Source organism: Calidris pugnax, unplaced genomic scaffold (assembly GCF_001431845.1).
Source record: "Calidris pugnax isolate Ruff unplaced genomic scaffold, ASM143184v1 scaffold31, whole genome shotgun sequence".
Taxonomy (NCBI): Eukaryota; Metazoa; Chordata; class Aves; order Charadriiformes; family Scolopacidae; genus Calidris; species Calidris pugnax.
This window is the reverse complement of record NW_015090786.1, coordinates 5,283,991-5,305,744: the sequence shown is the minus strand read 5'-3', so window position 1 is coordinate 5,305,744 and position 21,754 is coordinate 5,283,991. Positions and strand designations below refer to the sequence as shown.

At 41.2% G+C, this 21,754-nt stretch overlaps 2 protein-coding genes across 2 annotated transcripts in view; one reads left to right on the top strand and one right to left on the bottom strand.

Moving 5' to 3' along the window:
- USP34 (ubiquitin specific peptidase 34) overlaps positions 1-6,075 on the top strand; it is a 110,003-nt gene extending 103,928 nt beyond the window's left edge. The window contains 6 exon segments of the mRNA XM_014966347.1: positions 1,589-1,712; positions 3,339-3,418; positions 4,079-4,219; positions 4,341-4,487; positions 4,988-5,147; positions 5,465-6,075. Of these exon segments, the coding sequence (XP_014821833.1) occupies positions 1,589-1,712; positions 3,339-3,418; positions 4,079-4,219; positions 4,341-4,487; positions 4,988-5,147; positions 5,465-6,075 (1,263 nt within the window).
- A 4,933-nt stretch (positions 6,076-11,008) lies between these two features.
- Positions 11,009-21,702, bottom strand: AHSA2 (AHA1, activator of heat shock 90kDa protein ATPase homolog 2 (yeast)). Its single transcript, XM_014966349.1, has 7 exons — positions 17,233-21,702; positions 16,475-16,589; positions 15,844-15,932; positions 15,190-15,312; positions 13,912-14,013; positions 12,411-12,462; positions 11,009-12,156 (listed from the first exon to the last, which is right to left on the bottom strand). The coding sequence occupies exons 1-7, from the start codon at positions 17,347-17,349 to the stop codon at positions 11,981-11,983; spliced, it is 774 nt and encodes a 257-aa protein (XP_014821835.1). The 5' UTR covers positions 17,350-21,702; the 3' UTR covers positions 11,009-11,980.
- Between the last annotated feature and the right edge of the window lie 52 nt (positions 21,703-21,754).

The window sequence follows — 21,754 nt, the reverse complement described above, 5'->3', positions numbered from 1 at the left end:
TTTCCCTTCTGGGGGCTTCCTGATGGGACGCCAGCCTCGGTGGGGCTACTTCCTACTCACTTGCCACGTCCCAGTATTACAGCTGCAGCAACGGTGGGATTCAGCTCGCGTAACTTTGCCTATCTAAAAGGTCAGTGTCCAGCTCTTTCTGTGGTAAATGGTGACAAATAGTTACCCTCAGAAGGAGATGAAGTTTCCCTCCTTCCTGTCCTGGACCCCCGCGTCTGGAGGAGCGTGTTTGTCTCTCCACTGATGCAGGGCACACTGAAGCGACTAGATTTTAGATAGCTAAAGTCAGGTAAGGTGAATCCCACCCCGACAGGAATATGTATGGACAATCATTTGAAGAAGGAAAACTGGTTACTTGCTGTACGGTAACTGTGGTTCTTCAAGATGCTTTGTCCACACAGATTCTGTGGTCCCCCTCCTGTGCTAACTCCAAGTCCTGTCCTAGGGGGTTCTTATCGGTGAAGGAATTGAGTGGTGGTTGAAGCCGCCATCCCCCTTATGCCCTCAGGTACAGTGGTCGCAAGGACACACTGGGTGCAGGCACAGCCCCAGTGGACACTGCTATTCAGAAAGAATCCAATCTCCTGCACATGGGGCCTATGTGCACGTAGATGGGAATCTGTGTGGGCAACACATTTCGAAGAAGCACGGTTACTGTAGGGTAAGTAACCCTTCTTTTTTACAGCTTTCAAAATGATGCTTTCTGTATTTGTGCACCATCAAATTTACTGTCTAACCAAAGTCTTTTAAAAAAATGTGTAGAACCAGGAATTTTCTGTAGTGTTTTTTTCTATCACGTACCCAGAGGTAAAGGATGTGACACTAAATAATGTAAATATTTGAACGTAAAAAGTCGTCATATTATGAGAGACGATATTTTACACTTTATAATGCGTCATATACATTAGGAACCAGGAGATTTTTTAGCCTCTAAAGCCACATCCACAGCTACATTTCCCTGTGGGTTTACATGTTTTGTATAAGATTGCATTTGTTTGCTTGAGTTTTAGAGTTTCCTTTTGGCGCTCTGGTCAACAGAATCTGATGCCATTTTAAGCATATACATCCAAAATATATTAAAATATTGGCACACAAGACCCTTGGCATATATTTATCATTTGGTTTGAGACTTTCCTGGAGGTTGGAGCTTGGAAAGCTTGTGAAGCTCAGTCTTGAAAAAATCCTGACGTCTACAGATAGTAACTGACAGAATTTTAAAAGCAGTGGTGAATATACATTTAGGTATCTGTAGATGATTTGAAATTACTGCCTTCTTTTCTTGTCGTCTTCAAGACATGGTATTCGCGCAGCTTTGCCTCTTCTCAGGCTGTTGATTGGGAGCCCTACAATAAATGTTTTTACTGGTGGGGGAATTGCACTTGCCATCCCTCTCCCAGCCCAGTGTCCCTCTTGCCAAGGGCTGGGTGAGGAGGCGCAGCCGCCCCGGGTCACACGATTCCCCGTAGTGTTTGTTGAAATGCTTTTGGGGCAAGAAGTGCAGTAGGAGTGAGGTGGATGCTTGGGAAACCTGCTGTCCAGTTGCTTACGTAGTTTAAACGAAGCTCTCTTAAATCTTCAGGGCAAAGATGATGTTTACGATCGTATGCTGCTAGACTACTTCTTTTCTTATCATCAGTTCATCCATCTACTCTGTCGCGTTGCAATCAACTGTGAAAAGTTTACTGAAACTTTAGTTAAAATGAGTAAGTATGAAGGTTAAACAGCCTAAGGAATTTTTTTTTTTTTTCCTGTGTAACTGAAGAGTGTTTCTCCACTAAGTTTTATATTCAAAATTTTTAAGAAAAAGCAGAGCTTGTGAAACTTGCTGCACTAATCCTTCTGGACATTATTTTTATGCACAAAACTGCATGACGTGTGTAACGTAGTGCAATCGTACCTCTGTGACTGTCATGCTTTGGGCCTGTCCAGTGAGAACTCAGTCTCTTTGCACATTTCGAGTTTAATACAAGACTCACTGAAGCTTTTTTGCTGGCAGTTTAAGTGGCTTTGGGTCAGATCCTGACTCCTCAGCATCTCTGCCGATGGCGTGAGTTGGCAACGTGGCCAGGAGCACCCCTGGACAGCCACTGCTGGCACTGGTTCTGCTGTTACCAACCCAGCTTTATTTTACTCCACAGTTGTGGGAACCATCACAACATTTAATGAAGTTTATAACCATTCAGTCACATAGTTTGTACCTGATGCTTGTTTCAGCTCTGCCAGTAGATACCACCAGTATTTGGGTTTCTTCCTGTCACAATGTAAACCTATTTTTTTGGTGCGTGGACAAGGCTTTCATGGCTTTATCTGGCTACTCCAGCCATTGGGCTGGTTCTCTGCAGGAGACCATCCTGCCTTGAATTGCCTCGTTCAGTCCATGTGCTGCTCCAAAGGCACCTTGTGGAGTTATGTTTTTCATTTTATCTTCCCCCGTGGAGGCCAGAAGCTGAGTTACCCGGTGTGGTGGGTGCAGGTGCCCAGACCTGCGTGTCACACAGGCAGTTACTGTGTGGACACAGACTGGGAGCTGTGTCACTTCAATTGTCTAAAAATGAGACGTACAGCCAGATTTTCCTCTGTAGTCAGGGGAGAACTGTAGATTCCTTCCAAGAGAAATCCATCTTCTGATTCTCAAGTATGTTAAGTAGAATGACCCACCTTCTGAAAACACCCGCTTGTTATCTTGTTTTCTCTGCCTGTAGAAGCTGGCTAGCCAGGTATGATTAAATACCACTTCTAGACAAATACAACTATACCAAATTCATTTTATCCAGAGTGATGATAGTAGGTTGTTCTTTTGATCCCCTGAATCCCCCAATTTGCTCGTTTGTCGTGCTTTTCCGACTGTAACTCGAGCATTATTAATACCTGCTGTAAGTTGTGTGTGTTACACAGCACACTGGGAACGGGTATTGCTGCTGTGCAGTGTATCACTTAACTCCTCCACCGTGTAGGTAACAGCAGTGCCTGGGTTAATAATGAAGATTACCCTTTAAAAATTAAACACTGTTTTAAAAAAAACCAAACAAACTACTGCTGCAGCTGACCAGTTGAAACTGTAAGACAGTAATAAAATAACCTACTTACAAAGTCAGAGCTAAAGGCAGCTCTTTAGGGTTTTTTTAATACGATTCATAGATATGCTGAAGCACTGCGTGTATGGATTAAATGTGCTGTAAAAACGTCACGGACGAGAGGTATTTCTGATTATAAAAATGCTTGGAATGTGGTCTTATAAAATGAAATGGGCACCTTGGGGCTACTTTTATCAGGAAGTGAGTATCTCCAACAAAATTCCCAGACAACACTGTATTTTCTCAAAATTGCAGGTGTCCTAGTTGCGTATGAAGGTTTGCCGCTGCATCTTGCGCTGTTCCCCAAGCTTTGGACTGAGCTTTGTCAGACCCAGGTAAGAGTCAGTGGGTTTGAGAGCTGACGGGATGGAAATACAGCCAAAATACAGGGAATGTGAAATGGAGATTAACCCGGCAACTTTAACTAGTGGGTATTGTTTAATCGTTCAAAATACAATTATTTTGAATAGAAAATGCCCCTGCTGGTGTTGCCAGTCATCTGATAAAACCTGCTAAATCCAATATAAAACTCTAGCAAATTGTATTTGAGCCCAGCACGCCCTAGGACCTGCGCAGCACCTAGTCCTGGCAGGGTGGCACTCTTCATCCTGCCTCTGCCAACTCCCAGCTGTTTCTGTAGCCTAAATGCTGGCATGATGAAATAAAAATAGGGACATCTCCAACTCTGGGTATGGTCGTGTGCCCACCGCAAGGGGCTCACGGACACCATCCCTCCAGATCCCTACTGATGGTGAGAAACTGGCATCCTTAGGGAATAAACTTCATAAAAGAAAAATGCAAAATAATAGTCGATGATAATTAATTTGTACAATTTACTGATACTTGATAGACCTGAAATATTTCTATGGTTATGGTTAAGAATGGTGGGGTATGAGTTAAGACCAGGAGTGGGCCTGGTGAGGTGTCTCCAGCAGACGCGCTGGGGCAGAGCCGTGTGCCCAGGGGTGACTCTGTGTTCTCTCTCTCTTCACCAGTCCCCAATGTCAAAGAACTGCGTCAAGCTCCTCTGTGAAGATCCCGTTTTTGCAGAATATATCAAATGTATTCTGATGGATGAAAGGACCTTTCTTAACAACAACATTGTATACACCTTTTTGACCCACTTTCTTCTAAAGGTAGGTGGTCGTTTAGTGATAATTTCTGTTCTAAGAAATGTTGTCCTGTATGTTATTTCAGTTTAGGATACTGTTTTCGGTTCCATTTTTTATGGCTAAAAAAAATACTTTCTTTTCACAGGTCCAAGGGCAGGTGTTTTCTGAAGCAAACTGTGCCAACTTAATCAATACTCTAATAACAAATCTAATAAATCAGTATCAAAGCCTAGAATCTGACTTCAGCAACCAGAGAGTTGAAATTTCCAAAGCAAGCTCTACTTTAAATGGGGTGAGTCTTCTCCGAGTTGAAATATTTGGCATTATTTAGGAGGCAGGTTATTTCCTGTGGAAACTCCTCAGTGCCGGGTTCTAATGAAAGAGGTGGGCGTTGTTTGCTCTGCTTTGTCCACAAGCTGGTGGCAAGAGCCCGGGAGGGTACCTTACCTGGCTGGTGGGGACCTTAAGACTGGGAGGAGGGCAGCAGAGTTTGGAAAACAATTAATGCAAAGTGCAGTAGAGTTAATTGTAGAAATGTTCCAACCCAGAACAGATTTTGTGTTCTGGTGAGCAGCACCGCACTGCCACCTGCTCGGCACACATCTGCGTTAAGGTCAGCGCATTAGTAGTGAGTGGGAAATTTCAGTAGCTTAAGTGTATTTAGGATTTGATCTTTTGAATGTTCAGAACACACTAAGCCTTTGCTTGTTGCACAGATCTCTGCGTGTAGGATTAATCAAATGTGAGTTTGAAATAAGGGTAGTTAAGTCTGTTTACTTCTGGTTTTTTTAGGACCTCCGAGCACTTGCCTTGCTGCTTTCAGTGCACACTCCCAAACAGCTCAATTCAGCCCTGATTCCAACTTTACAAGAGCTTTTAAACAAATGTAGAGCTTGTCAACAACAGAGGAACTCATTACAAGAGCAAGAAGCCAAAGAAAGAAAAACTAAAGGTTTGCCTTCTGTAACGGTGTCACTCTAACCAGGGATTTACAGACTTTTACACAATTAACATAAGGCATGTTTTCTTCCCACTGCAGGGTGGGCCGTTTCTTGGCTCCAATCCCCAGTGCTACACAAGAAATAATATTTTATTCTGGAGCCAACATTCTAGGCAATCACATCAATTTTCTGTATAGAAAAAAGCATTTATTAAAGTACTGTGTTTAATATGGAAAAGGATAAATCTCTGAAAGGAAAGGCTTGTTACTTGGATGTACGGCATGAAAATGATGTCTTTTCCCTAAGAGAGTTTTCCTTTTTCTTACAGATGATGAAGGAGCTACTCCTGTGAAGAGAAGACGGGTGAGCAGTGACGAGGAGCACACTGTAGACAGCTGTATCAGTGATATAAAAACTGAGCCCCGGGAGGCGTTGACCCCAACAAGCACTTCAGATAACGAGACACGGGACTCTTCCATCATTGACCCAGGCACTGAGCAAGATCCTCCTTCCCCTGAAAACAGTTCTGTCAAAGAGTACAGAATGGAAGTTCCATCTTCATTTTCAGAAGACATAATGTTAGCGACGCGGTCACAGCACACAGAAGAGCAGTCAGGAAACGGTAAATTTGAAGAATGCAAAGAATTTAAAGACCTCCAGACTTCCAAGGATTCCATTGGAGCTGAGGAGGACTCGGAGTTCCCTTCCACATCGATTTCAGCAGTTTTATCTGACCTCGCAGATTTGCGGAGCTGCGATGGCCAAGCCTTACCATCCCAGGACCCTGAAACTAGTTTATCAATCAGTTGTGGCCATTCCAGAGGACTTTTTAGTCATATGCAGCAGCATGACATTTTAGACATCTTGTGTAGGACCATTGAGTCTACGATTCACGTGGTCACAAGGATATCTGGAAAAGGAAACCAAGCTGCTTCTTGACATTAGATGGAGCATGTCTGCTTTTAAGTCTTTTTTTTTTTTTTTTCTTCCCCCCCAAAATGCTGTTTGTATAAGTTTTGCTTATTTCTGTTTTGTGCTTCAGTTTGTCCAGTGCTCTCTGCTTGAATGGCAAGATAGATTTATATGCTTAATTCTTGGTCAGGCAGAACTCCAGATTTTTTTTTTTTATTTTATTTTTTGCATCTACCGTACACTTTCTTAAAGGGCAATCAGATAATGGGTATGTTTTATGTAATTAAGAGTTCACTGTAGTGGCTTTCATTTAATATGGCTGTCTGGGAGAACAGGGCCTCCTTGCCCTGTATGATGTAATTTAAACTTATGGCATTTTTACTGTGTATAATATGTTGTCCTCTGTGCCAGTTTTGTACCTTATAATAGAGGCAGATTGCCTCAGATCGCTGTGGTTCTTATTATCAAAATTAAGTTTACTTGTATACTAAACAACCACAAGAAATTTGATTCTGTAAAGAATCCTCTTTAGCTGTGGCCTGGCAGTATATATATGGTGCTTTATTTAACAGAATACCTGTGGAGGAAATAAAGCACACTTGATGTAAAATTAATTGTTTTATTTTTATTGACATGATCAATTGCTATTCTGTGCACTTCATTAAACTGATTGTGATGACTTTTCATTTGTTTATACTATGTTGCTTCGGTCTTTGGATTTCTTATCAAAGACAACTTCAAACATGGAACAGGTGCAGAGAGAGATGATGATCGAATGTATATAATTGATGTAAATCTTGCTCCTTTTCTGGTTTACTGTGCATGAATGTTCAGTCACGCACTGAGAGGGATTGGTGGTTGTTTACAGTTTCCCGGTACGTTACACGCGGTGGTGTCAGAAGCCAATGGAACTTCTCATTCCCGATTTTAACCCGTGTTCAGTCGTGTTCTTCTCCTGTGCCACCTGCAGACGGGCTTCCCTTTGCCTCTGCCCTGCACCTGGCTGCAGCCCTCCTTTCTTGACAGCTTCTCCACCCCCGGAAATGCTGGAATGACTTTATTGCCTTTCCCTGTCCCATTCCCTCCTGTTTCCTCCTGTTATTTCTGAGCAATATCCATTTCCTGTGTGAGCCTGCGGCCTGTCAATGACAGTGGTTTTAGTATCTGATTAAACTCCATTTTCAGCTCCATTTTGCAGTTGCTTAGCTCATTTGTTTTTCTATTGTCTTCATAACACATCTAGGCCTTTTTTCTTCCTAATTCATCCATTCTGCCATTTAATATAGTTTAGGATCATTTGCTTCTCCACAATTCCATTCTGTGATGCTTTTGTGACTCCTCTTACTCTTTGAATCTTTTTTTTTTAACCTTCTGTAATTAATAATGTCTGTCTTCGAAGTTTAAGACTTTATATTCCCCTTTATTAGCACTTTTATTCCTGCATTTACAGACACTATATTGACACTGGTGAGTGCTTATTATTTGGACATGAGGTAATTATGTTTTCACTCTCTTCAGGAATAATTTTATTACCCTTTCTGATCTACTTCTCCATAGGTTGTAACTTCAGAGGAATCATCAACAGCTTCGAGTCAAAATTTCTACATAATGAATATCAGAATTCATCTGTCACGTCTTCTGCCGAGCCTACTGGTTTGTGGTTGGGTTAAGAAGCCTAGAGGCACGCACCCCCCTATTGATCTAAATATCTTTGAAAGATGGAGCAGCCACTGTAACCCTTTGGTGAGTAGTCTCAGTTAATTAATTCCTCCTATTTAAAATGTGCATCTGATTTTTGGTATGTTGTCTGACTTCACCTTTCAGCTGTTGCACTTTGGCTTTAGCTTCTCATGCAGGATGAGGTCACACTGTAATTCTGTTACTAAAGACTGGGATTCTGTCTTTTGTGATTTATTTTTTCTCATCATTTTGAAACCCCTTTTTGAAGTGAATACTAAGCATAACCAGTATTTACTAATGATTTCGTAAATGATACACCCTTCTTCCTCATTTTCCCAGTTGAACATTATCACTTCTGTGTTCAGCTGGTCACTGAGTATTGACCAGGTCTAAGTTATTTTTAGGATGTTTTCCCCTACACACCTGTGTATGTAATTTGCAATTGCAGTAGTGGTTATTTGGTATGTTATTGTCAATTATTTTCTCACATTTAGAATCCCACTAGAAGTCCATTCAATAACTGTCTTCCATTCACAAAGAAGATAGAATTTCAGGTGACCCTTGGGGTGACCAAACCTTGGGGTTTGGTGGCTCTCAAAACAGAGCACCTTTAGGCAGCAAGACCTGCACTATACACACAAGCCACCTTAGGCCAGCAGCTCCCTCTGCAAAAATCTAGGTCAACTTTGACAGGGTATTAAAAACCACCTTGGTTCGCTTTGATTAAATGATTATCCTGTAGTTCTAAACTGACTGAATTAAACACTAGCTTCTTCTATTATTTTACTCAAAAACTCTGTCAGGATTACCAGAAGTATCATTGTTCTTACTGCTCTTCCCTTGCATTACCTTCCAACTGCTACTATTCCTGCAATTTTTACTGGGATTTTTTTTCTACTATTCAGTTTTTTAAACAAAAGTAAGCAGTACCTGCACAAACTTGTCATCTCTTCTGTATCCTTGTTTGCACACTTCTCTTTCTTTTATCTTCCTCTCTGTCCCGCACCTTACGTGTTCTGTAAGTTGTGATTTTTCCACAGTATTTTCTCTTTCTTTTAATCTATTTTCTAGCTTCTATTTCTTTGCCTTTAAGAGTGCTTTTTTATCCCTGTCTCTGAACCCCCACCTTTTAACTGGATTCCTCAGTCCTTAAGGCTTTTATTCTCTTCCACCATCCCACTTCTCATTTGGTTGTTATGCATGTCCTCCTGGAAGTCCTACCTCCCATTTAACACCCCTTCAAAATTAAGCTTTTAAAATACTTTCTCTTTCCACTGTCCCCTCTCCTGCTTCCTGCACTCAAACTGTTCAGTCCATCCTCCACACTGATTTCTGGCTATAATCTTACAAATCTTGTCTTGCACATTTATTTTTCTTTCTGGCTGCCCCAGAGACCGGACTGTTGTCCAGAACCTCACCAGGTTATGAAAGCACAACATCACCAACACAACTGTCTCTTCTGTTTCTACTTTGTCTCTTCTTCCATGCTGCTCGCCCTCCCTGGAATGTATCCTGTGCTCATTAATCTCTTTTTAAAACTCAGGAATTCCAATAAATTCAAGCATATTTTTGCTCAAAACTCTCTATGTGCATCTCTCCCTCCTGCTGGTTTCCCTTATGTTAAGAAAATTTTTGGATAAGGAACTCTGTGCAGAGACTTATTTAGAAAACAAACTACATTTATGATACTATCATTTCATTATATGTGTGTTATTTATGTATGATACTATCATATCGTATCATTGCCATCATACTATGACTAAATGGTACACAATTCCTGACTCTGCTCCATCCAGCTCAAGGGCTAACACGTAGTTTAACATTCTTTGGTTTTTATTAAACCTTTGAAGAGTCTCTGAGGAGTAGGGGACATTTTAGCACTCAAGAACACATTGTTTTGCCTCTCTAACCTGGTGATTGCCCACTTTGTTATGGCTGGCTGATAGTGCCACAAATCCTCCTGCAGGCTGCCTGCTCAAACTGAAATGGACTTTTTTGATTTTTCTGAATTCCAGAATAACTGTTTGCAGAAACTGAACTTTCAGATTGGCAATACAGTAATGTCAGCTACGTTCCAGCAGGTGCCTGTGAAGATGGGGAGACAGGAATGCTGGTGAAGCAAGAATAACAAATGCCTGGTTTTTGCCTGCCAGGACAGTCAGCCAGGGGCTCCGTGTGTGTGCGTGAAAACCGACTACCCGTTTCCTATGCCCGGCTGCCTGCAAGCAAGAACAAAAGGTGGGTACTTCATGTTTTCAACATCAGAAAGCTTGGACATATTATCAAACTTACAGCTGTGCAGGCTCAAAGGAACAAGAAGAACACTGAAGATACGTCATCTTCAGTTCACTACCCTTTCCTTAAAGAGATGATGAGATGAGGGCTGGCTGGGGCTGTTCCTCCTCACGCTCTCTTGGACCTCCCAGCAGTTTTCTGGGGGTTTGGCTGTCCCACACCTGGAATGAGTGGTGCAACTCTGGAAACACAAGTAAGTCACCTTTTTTTTTTTTTAACACTGATGGCTGGCAATTGGTCCAGCTGATGGTTCCTGTTAGTGGAAGGAGACTCAAAAATTCAGACTAGCAAAACATGCAGTAGTGGGCACTTGAGACCCCAAGATGGAAGGGTGTTTTAGTCAGAAGGGAAAACTGGCAACACGTACTTCTCAGAGAGAAGGGCTGTTTGAAGAACTGTGTAATTAGATGTAACAGCCTACTCTAAAATACTATCACAAAATCTCTTGGATCTGCCACACACAAAAACGCTCAGCCCTGATCTGTCTTAAACCTAGATTTTCCATTTTTATTTAAAGGTTGCCCCTTCCTCAACCAATACCGTAAATCATTTTTGTATTCAAAATGTTAGGCTGTTCTTGAGTATTTATCCAAAAAAGTAACTAAATTTTAAGCATTCAGAGAAAGAAAGATGCTAAAACATGACATTTGTCAAGAGGCTGTTCTCCACCCTCTATGTGGACACCTAAACCACAGGCAGTGCACCATTAGTAACCAGCCTGGGCCTCTGTGCTGTTGCTGTGAGGCCTTTGTTCTTGTCACTACAACAAACCTCACCAAAGTCCCAAGCACGTGAGACAACTGACTACAGGATCCTCAGGGACCGCCTGACCCGTAGAACAGAGCAGCACATCTTTCCCTTCTGGATGATATAAGTTTATGTTTAGTAAGGTTGCCATATGTTGATGTCCTGTAAAAATAAAATATATGGGACTTCTACACAGATTGATTTAGTTTGGCAGTATCAGTTAACAGAGAACATAAACTGCATGTAAAATTACGTATTTTATTGAGCCAACCACGTTTTCCAAAGGCAGGGTGCCCTTTTTTGGTTAATTTGTTTCAAATTTGCATACTTAATTTATACACTTTTTATAAAGCATTTGAGAATTAGATTATCCTTGCTAACCTTAATGTGGTTTAAGAGTGACAATTCTTTACTTCTAATATCCCTCCTATCAGATTTCTCTAACAAACAGTTGCTCACTTTAATTTGAACTATGGAAGTGCAGAGGGCCAAAAATGATCTAAGTGGAAGGTTTACAGAATTGCAAAAGGAAAGCATTATTACTGTGTTTCCAAACTGTACTGTTTCCAAAATAAATTTCACACTAAGGTCAAGTAAGGGAGTCCAGTGCATGCAGTCTTAACAGTGGAAACCGTTATACCAACCCAAATTACATGACATTGTTAATTATCTTTCCCTAAAACTATCTACAGAGTTAGAAACAAATTCATTCTGCAGATAAAGCAATCTTAAAAAGTATTTAAATAGGCTGTAAACTATATCCCCCAGATTTCTTGAAAGATCCAACGTATCAGCAGTTTTATAATCTCTTTCAGTTTACGTGTGCTGGGCACCCCATCTCCTAGAGGGATTTAGTTTTGCCACTCGATACACTGAGTATTAAAGATCTACCAATGCTTCCTGTTGGTTCCTGGAGGTTACCTACCTCTGAGGGCAGTGCTTTACTGCAGCTGGATCGCTATTGCTCTCTGAAGTTAAGTTGCAGGCAAGCAGAACAGAGATCAGTTTCCCCAAGTAAAGCTGTTTATATACATAGTCCAACTTACTCGCCACCTCATTCACTAAAAAAATCCATAAATAATGCTTAAATTATATACAGTATCATATAAGTGGGTCTTTATTCTTCCCACAAATAAATTACTTTTTAAAAAAAAAACAAATGTTAACAACGTATAAAAAGTAATGCCCTAACAAAACTACAGTGCTGTTGTCATTCCATGCTGTCTTTGGATTGCTGCAGTAAAGTACGAATTTCTTCAAAATACTGCTTCTTCCAGCATTGTCTTGTACTTTCTTCATTAGAGACAGGAACTCCTGTGCACTCCAACTCCAGTTCTGTCTGAGCAGCCATATCCTTGAAATTCAAGGCAACCGTTGCATAATGTTCTGGAGGAAGAAAATAAGACATTTCAATAAAGTGGTTTTTAAAGGATTACATTTGTTGTTGCTAATTTTTTATCTGCTTTTGCCTGAGTCTGAGTGAAGCCTCTTTTCACAGCTGACAACTGCTATGGACATGAGGCTGTTTTCTGAAGAACACAGACTGAGTGGGCTTCCAGTCAGCCAGGCTGCCACCTGCCGCGTTCGTGCCTTCTCCCTGCAAAGTGCAGCCTCTGTTGGAGATCCTCAAAAGCACTCACCGTCAGGCCAGCTTCTACACCTCCACTTCAGGACGATTCTTTGGCTTGGGACCTGTAAGAAGATAAGAAGGTCCTCCTCATTAGTGTTTGAGATAGTTCCCATTATGACTACCCTCAATGCTAATTCTCCTCTGAAAAGTAAGGAGCATTATCTTATGTAATAGCAGACACTTGCATGTAAACAATACAAAGATTGGGGTTTGCTGTTTGGGTTTTTTAAAATAAACTGTTTTCATCAAGATCTCTGCTCTCTACAGTCCTCTCTTTTGTTTTCTCTATGGGAAAAGGTCAGGCTGATTAGTTACTAAATATAAAACAATGGTTTTACTGCAGACCTTGAAATGGGCAGAAGTAAGTCATGTTTTCACCTCAGGAATCGCCACGCATGACAGAGAGTAGGTACCCAGCCTGCTCTGCTGTACCCGTTAGGCAGTACTGCATAAAAATGATGTACAGCTGCCACTGGCTCCAGTGAGAAGGGGAGGTACTGATTACTTCAGCATTAGCATATGCATTAAATCAGCTGAAGTTTGGTCTAAATCAGGCTTATTGCTTTCACTAAGTCATTAATAAGTGGATATTTTGACTGTTTCATCTAAATAGTTCCTTATCTAAGGTTGATGCATATGACTGACTTCCCTCAGCTTCCATAATAGGATGCTCAGCCTGATCTGCCTTAAACCTAGGTTTTCCATTTTTATTTAAAGGTTACCCCTAAATCATTTTTCTATTCAAAATGTTAGGCTGTTCTTGAGCATTTATCCAAAAAAGGTAACTAAATTTTGAGCATTCAGAAAGATGCTAAAACATGACATTTGTCAAGAGGCTGTTCTCCACCCTCTATCTGGACACCTAAAACACACGCAGCTTAGTTACCAGGGGACCACTCTGAGGTGCAGCAGTTCTGCAGCGTGTACACTTCCAGCCTGAGCCCTTCATGGCATCAACAACAAGATTTATTAGGTTGAACTGAGAATCCAATTTTCTAAGGCTTTGCTTTTTTAAAAATTGTCCAATTGCAAGTGATACTTAATGCCTGTCACCTGGATGGACATTAAGGTGCCACGTCTAAGCTCAGCAACTGTGAAAGTGATTTTTCAAAGGTTTAAAAACCGGAGCTGAGCTCTAATTATCAATTTTTCCCTTCTATTTGCAAAAGGATTCCTTGAGGAGCGTGTAGTGTTTGCCCTGAATAGAAGAGAGATCATTTATCCAGTTACAATCTGACAGGAATCTAGAAGATAAACCCGCTTTCTCACTCCTCCTAGTAAAAAAGGATGGTGCTGAGAGTTTTCTCCCCCACTGCAGGTCGTTAAGTGCCTTTTGATAGGGAAGAAAAATCACGCAACTTAATAGCAATTTTTTTGGCTTTGAAATAGAGGAACTGAGTATGTCTTAGAGAAGCTGAAGTGTCAGAAACTCAGGCTACTTTTTAGCTCAGAGAAGCAGCTGACACTCCCCCCACCCTCCATTTTTGAAGTGCAAAGTAGGAGCTTTTTACCAGTTCTGCGTATTCACCGCTGACACAACCATCAAACATCAGCAGTTTGCCTCCTTTCTCAGCTTCGATCACAGCAGGACATTTAGAAAACTTCTGTACCAACTAGAAAAAAAAAAAATACAGCACAAGTCAGGTAACTACAAATCTATACTGATATGTAATGCATATTATGAGACAAGGGAGGCTTGCTGAAGAGATTAACTAAAGTGTAATATACCTAACAGTCTTTAAGCACTAATCAGGGGTTTTATTTCATACAGCACTCCGCTGAGCTCTGTGGTACTAGCAGGGGCTGATGAGGTGACAGAATACAAATAAATGAGAAGTCTGTGGTGGTAAACACAAAGAGCAGTAAAGACTGTACCTGTCTGCAAAGGGTGTGTACAAAGCATGTACAGATCCATACACACACACGTGGCTGGCTGTTGCTAGGTTGGAAATGAGGGAGACAGAGCAGGAGCTCTAGGAAGGTGCAAGAGACCGCTTAGAGCCATTATTGTTTCCCATGGATAGTGTTGGGATTCTAATTTAAAGGTGTCTGACAGCAAACCAGGCTCTTTGAAGAACACAAACCCAAAATTAGTAACTTTATATTTTGTGCCCTGTAAGCAAGAGTATCATCATGTCCAGTAGTTAATCTAATTAACCTGTGGATAACAACAGTGCTGTTACTGAGCACTTTGGGCTCCTGAATGACAAGTACTTACATAAAAAAAGCTAAGCACGATTGAGCTGCAGACAAACTACATAAAGATGCAGCTTCATTTTGTTTAGTTGGCTTTTCTTCCTATTAAGGTAACAACTGGCACAAAAAAAATTAAAAAGTCTAAGGCACTCTAATAAGCTCTCATTAAAAAGGTAAAAAGGAGAATGGTCCTACTGCCACCTTCCAGAGCTCTCTGGCTGCTGTCTCAAGGACTCGACAAGTTGTCAGTGAGGTCAGCTGCCCAGACTTTGGTCCTTGGTCGGAGACCCAGCTGACTCACTGCCTCAATTCTTCTGCATTTTCACCACTGAAATTCCTAAGCCTCTTGAAAGGTAAAGCTATTTAGCAAAACTTGAGGAGCAAATGATGACATTACAAATACTTAATGAAATTAAAAGAACAGGGTAGCTCATGAAGCTTTCAGTTTCTGGACAACCACATCTCTCCATTTAATGTATGTAAAGGAGTGTTATTACTTGACACTAAAAATGTGACACATGTATTACTACGCAACTATTCAGATGTAACAGCATCTGCATGAAGTTATAGTGCCTACTGAAACTATCACTTACTTCCTTAGTTGTGAAGATGCTATAAAGTTCATCCGCTGGAGAGCTGAATATTTCTCTCATAAGTATCTTCACTGTTGGAATTTTGACACCAACTATATCCAAAGGCTGTGGTGAAACACAATCCTGCAAAGCAAACAATAGTCACGTGAATGAGTGCAAGACCAACCATTTAAAAACACTGGAATGGCAGGCTTGCTGTAACCTGTACATTCTTAAACATACTGTGTTGTGAATAGATGTTAATTACAGAATCTACTTACATATTTGACCGTATTATTAATCAGTATTTACTAAATAAGTGACAAAACTAGGATTGTGTGATTTGCTCCAAAGACACCTGACGCTAACATTAGATTGGGGAATGCAACCTGATCCATGCAGGTGAATCCCAACGTCTCCTTGCTGAAGGTACAGCCGCTACAGGACAGAGCATTAAAGAGTACATACACGCCGTCCTGCAGGCCCCTGCCCAGCTCCTGTGACAGACAGCTCTGTACTACAGGCCCTGAGCACACCAATGAGGGGGCAGTTCCAACACAAAAGCTTTCACTTTTGCAGGTAATCACAGCAATATGCAATTGTTACCACAGCAAAATCCATAGGGGCTACATTTATGGTAATATTAAATTCATACAACACTTAAAGCCAGCATACCTGCACGGTGTTCCCACTTGGTTTTTGCTCTGCGGCCGGCTCCTGACCAACAGCAGCTTTTGTTGGCAGAATCATTCCCAAGGTAAACTCTGTAATAAAGAAAAGCACTTTTCAGTATGAAATTGAGCTGTACAACCACCCTGACATTTAGCTATGTAATGAAGACTGCTGGCCAGAACTGTGGAGAATGCAGGCACAGAATAGAACATACAACTCCAAGCCGGTTTCTCCCACGTTTTTATTAGCAACAAACCTAACGTGGGCTTTTCAAACCTACCTGACCCCGAATTAGTAATATCTGTCCATTAAGGAATGCACCATCTACACGAACATGTGAGCAGTACAGCAGAGAAGTGACCAGCTGAGGGGTTGGCCATTGCTTTGCCAGCCAACCAGCCAGCCTGCGGGTCTCACGGCCGCCTCTGTGGTCAGTGTGTGTCACACAATTCAGCCCGGGTTGCTACAGAAACATCTGGGCGCTGCCGTGTTTGACAGCAATAAAGGTTCTGACTGGTACGACAAACTTACTTCATGTGACAATTAAGCTGGTGACAATTAAAAATAAACACAATACAAACCCAATGACTTGTAGACTGCGTAAGAACATACCTAACACACTGGTTGAACTTACCTGTTTTAAGTGCTTTCAGGTAATCTCTCAGGGCCTCCCTGACTTTCATGGTTCCTTCAGTTCTCATAAGGTCCTTCAGAACATCACCTTCTCCCTTCTTTTTGCTAACGTTTATCTAGAAACAGAAAAATTACAATATCTAAGATGCATCAAACACAAGCATTTTGGGTTCTGGCAACAAAGGAAAGTATTCTGGCTTTGTTTACTATATTCAGAGGACAGCTGCAATTTCAAGTTCATTATTTTCTCATTTTATCCTACCTTTCCTAAAATAAGTCCTCTTGGTTTTGACTTAAATGTAGTATCTCATCTCCACAGTAGCTTAGTCAAGTTTACCAAATATAAACAGAGTTGCCTACTACACAGCAGCGGTTGAGGAATCTGTGGAAGCCACAGTATCAACTGCTACACAACCAACAAGGCGATTCTTTAACTTCTTAGGGGGCTGGGGGGGAAAGGGGGTGTTTCTGGGTTTTTAAGTGACTGAAACAAGCAGAAGTCTTCTCAAATTTGTAGTTAGTATATAGTCACAAACAATAATAAGCAAAGAAAATTGTGCACATTCCAAGTAGGTAATTTTGAGAACAGGGACAAGTCATTATTCCAAGGATAAAAAAATGAAAACATGAAATAAAACTATCCGAGTGTAATTATCCCACTAAATCACAGGATAAATCAAAATATGATGCCTATATGTTGATTAAGGCTGTATTTAAGAATTCTGAACCTATATAGCCATATCAGTATGTCACACCTACCTCTGTATCATCTACCTCATTTTCTTCTGACAGGTTAGGAATTTCAACAGATCCCTTATGTTTCTCACCAGACTCTTTCACTGTACCTGTATTAACATAACGAATTCTTAAATGCATTATTAAAAACTATTTCCCCCACAGCAAGAGTTTAAGCTTGGAAATTAGTTGTACAAAAGTGTTACTTGAAGTAAGTTGCCTCTAGAATCTGAATAAAAGGAACTAAATAGCAACAAAAAGTCTCAAATGTGGCACCGAACTTTCATAGCGAACTATTCTCCGCACTGCATTTCCCTGTACAGCTGCATGAAGGTAGGTACATGCACACGGGCACACCTCACTCAGCACAGCTTGCACTGTCCTTCTGCCACTGCTCTCACCTCCACCCCTCGGCTCTCCTACTGCTCGCTCTCCACTTACAACTACTTACGTCTGCCGACACAGAATGGGGAACTGAAAGGGGATAGGGGAAAAAGAACCTCCTCTTCCCCTAAATTTGTCTGCCCGTTTTTTAGAAGCTCCCTAGAATGCTAGGTATTCCTTCCTGAGTCTCTGAAAATCTCCCAACATACAGGCATGTCACCATAAAATGTATGTATCTATAATGGACAGGTATACAATTGGAAATTTTTAAAGACATGAAACTTCACTTGCAAATTTTTTAAAACACTTGTTCCTTCTCTTAGAGCTTTACCATGACCTGCCAGTAATCACTGTACGTGTCAGAAAGACTTTGCAACAACAGAAATTACGCTCCTTTTCTGCACCTTTCTGGGCAAAGGCCCGCCATCACTTACCTACACAGCTCTACAAACGTGTTCGGGGATATGAACCCTGCACTGTACTTCTTTACCTCAGACCTTACTGGGAAAACATTTCATTTATGGTCTGACACTTCCTTTTCTTTCCTCCGAAAACTCTCCCCCCTTGCTTTGCAAAGGCACTGTTGTTTAAATTTATTCACTACTCAGATCTCTTTAGCAAGCAATAGCGGAAGCATGCAGTTCTGTCCCAAAATCAGTTATCTTCATACTGTTCTATCACCTTCATTGTCAAAACATACACAACACAACAACAGGCTTTATCAGTCTATCAGCAAAACTCTAACACCCAAACAACCCAGCCATAGAAGGGGGATTATCATGAAGGCAGATGTAGTACTTCTTTGGATTCTCTCACCTTCAAAGCAGCTAGCTAGATCCAGCTGCAACTTAACATCACTCTCCTTTCATTATTTTAATTGCTACTCTCAAAGGACCACCACGCTGCAGGGGGCCACTATGCACAGATATAGCCTAACGTGCTACTGGTCAGGGTCACAGTAGAGCACACAAACTAACGCTCAGACATCTCTCAGCAAGAACAAGCGTTAGTGACACAAAGTGGAGCACGGCACAAAGATCCCTTCCTAGCCAGGACCTCCGTCCATGAGGCACAGCGCAATATGCAAAAGCAGTTAATCCAGAAATAGGCAACCACATCCACACAGCAAAAGGCTAAACTGGAAGACTCCTCTTGGGCTTCTCAAAGTTACCCAGGAGAACCCCTTAGCTGTAGGAAGCCATGTGAACTAGTTAATTACACCGCCCAATACAAATCTCATGCAGCCAGCTTAATTTTCTCTTTACTGCTTTCTCCAGGATCAGTACAGGCAACATCACAAAATATTGTCTTTGCAGATAGTAAAGCATACCTTATTTTCACCTACTCTCCCCAAGAAGAAAGCACAAGCATGCAGGAAGTTTTTAGGAGCAAAACGTAAACCCGACTTCTACCTATGCAGTTAATTGTATTAACAATTCTTAAAATAAAGATTCCCAAACAACCGTGGCCAGACAACAAATTTAAATTCATAAGAATAGACTAATTTCTTTCCCCCCTTCAAAAAATTGCTTGTCCAAGGGACAAATGCAGATGGTATCGGTGCTGGACAGCAAAGTCCAATCAGTTAATAAACACAGCTGGCTGGTCAACATTACGTAAGCAGAATTTTGGTACAGCTTTGCATATTTAGTATCACTGAAATGTAAGCAAAACTATTACCCTTTTATCAAACAAGCAATCAAATTGTTTGTTTGAATCCCACGGGACTCCAATAACAGACCTAAGAATAAACGATTTTTTTGTTTCCTGACTATCTAGGATTTTAGAAAATTAATAATGAAAGCACATCTCAGAAAGACCTACCTACAAAACCGTTACTGAAATACCTCCGTTTTAAAAGGACATACACATTCTCATAAAGCTTCCACCACAAGGTAGAATAATGCATTGAAATCCTCATTACATCTTCAAATGAACAACAGAGAGAACAGCCATTTTGCTTAATTTTAGTGCCATTAAGTACCCTCAGTTCCTCACTTGTTGCTCTGTAATCTAAATAGCTAAAAGGGCAATGTTTTTCCAACATCAGACTTCTCATACTGGCTGCAAATTTCAGTATTTGTATCATCTTGTTCTTATGTATGTAGATTTTAATCATAGCTTTAATTACTAGTTATCCTAGAAGGCTAGTAGATGGAAATAATCCCAGCAATTAGCAGTTTTAGCAGTTCAGTCTGAACTCTCATGTCTAACTCAGAACTCTGGGAAAACACACATCATGATGGTTTTGAAATGAAGAAAAAAACCACCTGTCCCAGCTCTTTTAGAATTTCACAGTATTAAAGGAGCTTCCTACTACACAAAGTTCTCAAAGATATTACCCAGCCAGTGTAACACTGAACTCAACCAAGTACCTAATGCAAATTAGAGTTGTCTACAGTTAAACACTGAAAAGTGTTTAGCAGAGGAAAAAGAATTTAGGAAGAATTTGTATAGAAATACAAAATACTGCATTTGCCTACTTCTATGCCTTATATACTGAAATAAAACAAAAAATCAACAAAACCAAGCTAACCTGTATTTAAAACTTAGATTATTTTAGTTTATCTTGAAAAAAATCCCAAAATATCAAAAATATTACAATTGATTACAATTATTTAAACTGTACGGATACAAACTGCACGACAGAGTATAATGTTTGCCTTCCTCTCTGTTAACGTTTAAATCACAATTGTAAGTATGTTCTTAGTTTATAACACACTTGTAGCACTTAAAACATAGGTAACTATCAACACAAACCAAAATAAATAAAATAGTACTTAAGTTCCCTATTATTATGGGAGCAGATCTCCATTCCAAATCTGTTCAAATAGAAGCACTGGCCTCAGCATCAGAATAAACATTAAACTCCCTGTCAGCCAAACAAGGAAAATACAGTCACGAAGAACTGCATTGGAAAGGGCACCAGGAAAAGGAGAAGTGTGAAACGCAGAGAGCCCACCGGAGCAGCCCACAGCATTATCCAAAACACTGATCCAGAGACTACGCTCCTGTTTTGTGGCACAGGGATTACAAGGGGAAAATTAAGTACAGCCCTTGGTATTCCCACCTCCTATAGTAACAGCTGAGGCCGGAGAAATAAGTATGGTATTTTGTGGAAGAAAAACCTGTCATTTGACAATACAATATCGACGTACAATTGCCCATGCAGGCCCTTTTTATCAGCTCTTCCTGCTTCTTACTCCAATGTGAGAGATGGTCCACAACTTGCCATCAAGTTTTCAACATCTAGTAAGTTTAAAGAGTTTCTTGATGTTACCAAGAGATTAATTAAAGAGCTGCCGTGGGACAAGCACAGCGGAGGCTGAACCTCCAGGAGCTGAGGGTGCGAGCAGATGCAGCTCAACAAAAACGCATGGACTCAGCCCTGTTATCCCAAATAATCCAGAATTATTTCTAGTTTCCTTATTTCCACTAAACAGTTTATTTCCTCACGTAATTCATTATCCTCTAACTTCACTCAATTTTTTGAAAAATCTGCACTTTTACACTTTGTGGTTCCTCCTGTTCCCTGCAATCAGTCGGCACACAGCTGTAATCTGCATGCACCAGGAACATGGAAGGACTCAAGCACACTGTTGGAAGCAATACATCTCTCACCACACTTGAAGTATTTAATTCTTGTGAAGTGACACGGTGACACTGCACTGATATGCTGTTAAAACAATGCTGAGAAACGTCTGTGGTTAAAAAAAAAAGAAAAAAAATGGCTGAAGGAGGAGGAAAACAGACAAGCTGGGGTTTCAAAATTATTTAAGCATTTACGACAGTTTAGGCCCACATGTCTCCTGCAATCCCCCTACAGTTTCCATCCACTGCAGCTCACTAAAACATTCCTGTCTTTTTCAATCCAAAGCAGAGGGCTGACTTTCCAAAGCCGTCACACCTGACCCCGCAGAGCAATCCAGCAAAGCCCCCTCTGCCAAGAGATCAACACGAAGGCAACCCCTGTCAAGGCACAACTCCCCACGAAAGCTGGGGGCCGCGGGTGGGAAAGCGGGGGGCCCGGGTCAGTGGGCTCCTCGCACCCGGGAAAGGTTAAACAAGCCCGGGGGGAGCCTCTCCGGAGCGGCTCCTCACCGGCGGCGGTGGCCTGCACCGGAGGAACCGCCGCCAGCCGGGGGCAAACGCCTCAGAGGAG

Bases quoted from the DNA above. Each gene is read 5' to 3' on its own strand.
- AHSA2 (XM_014966349.1), bottom strand. From the start codon at position 17,349: ATGCATTTAAGAATTCGTTATGTTAATACAGGTACAGTGAAAGAGTCT. The intron at 15,313-15,843 runs GTATGCTGGCTT...TTTGCTTTGCAG, and splicing joins CAAGTGGGAACACCGTGCAG to GATTGTGTTTCACCACAGCC. The intron at 14,014-15,189 runs GTAAGTGATAGT...TTTTTTTTCTAG, and splicing joins GCATCTTCACAACTAAGGAA to TTGGTACAGAAGTTTTCTAA.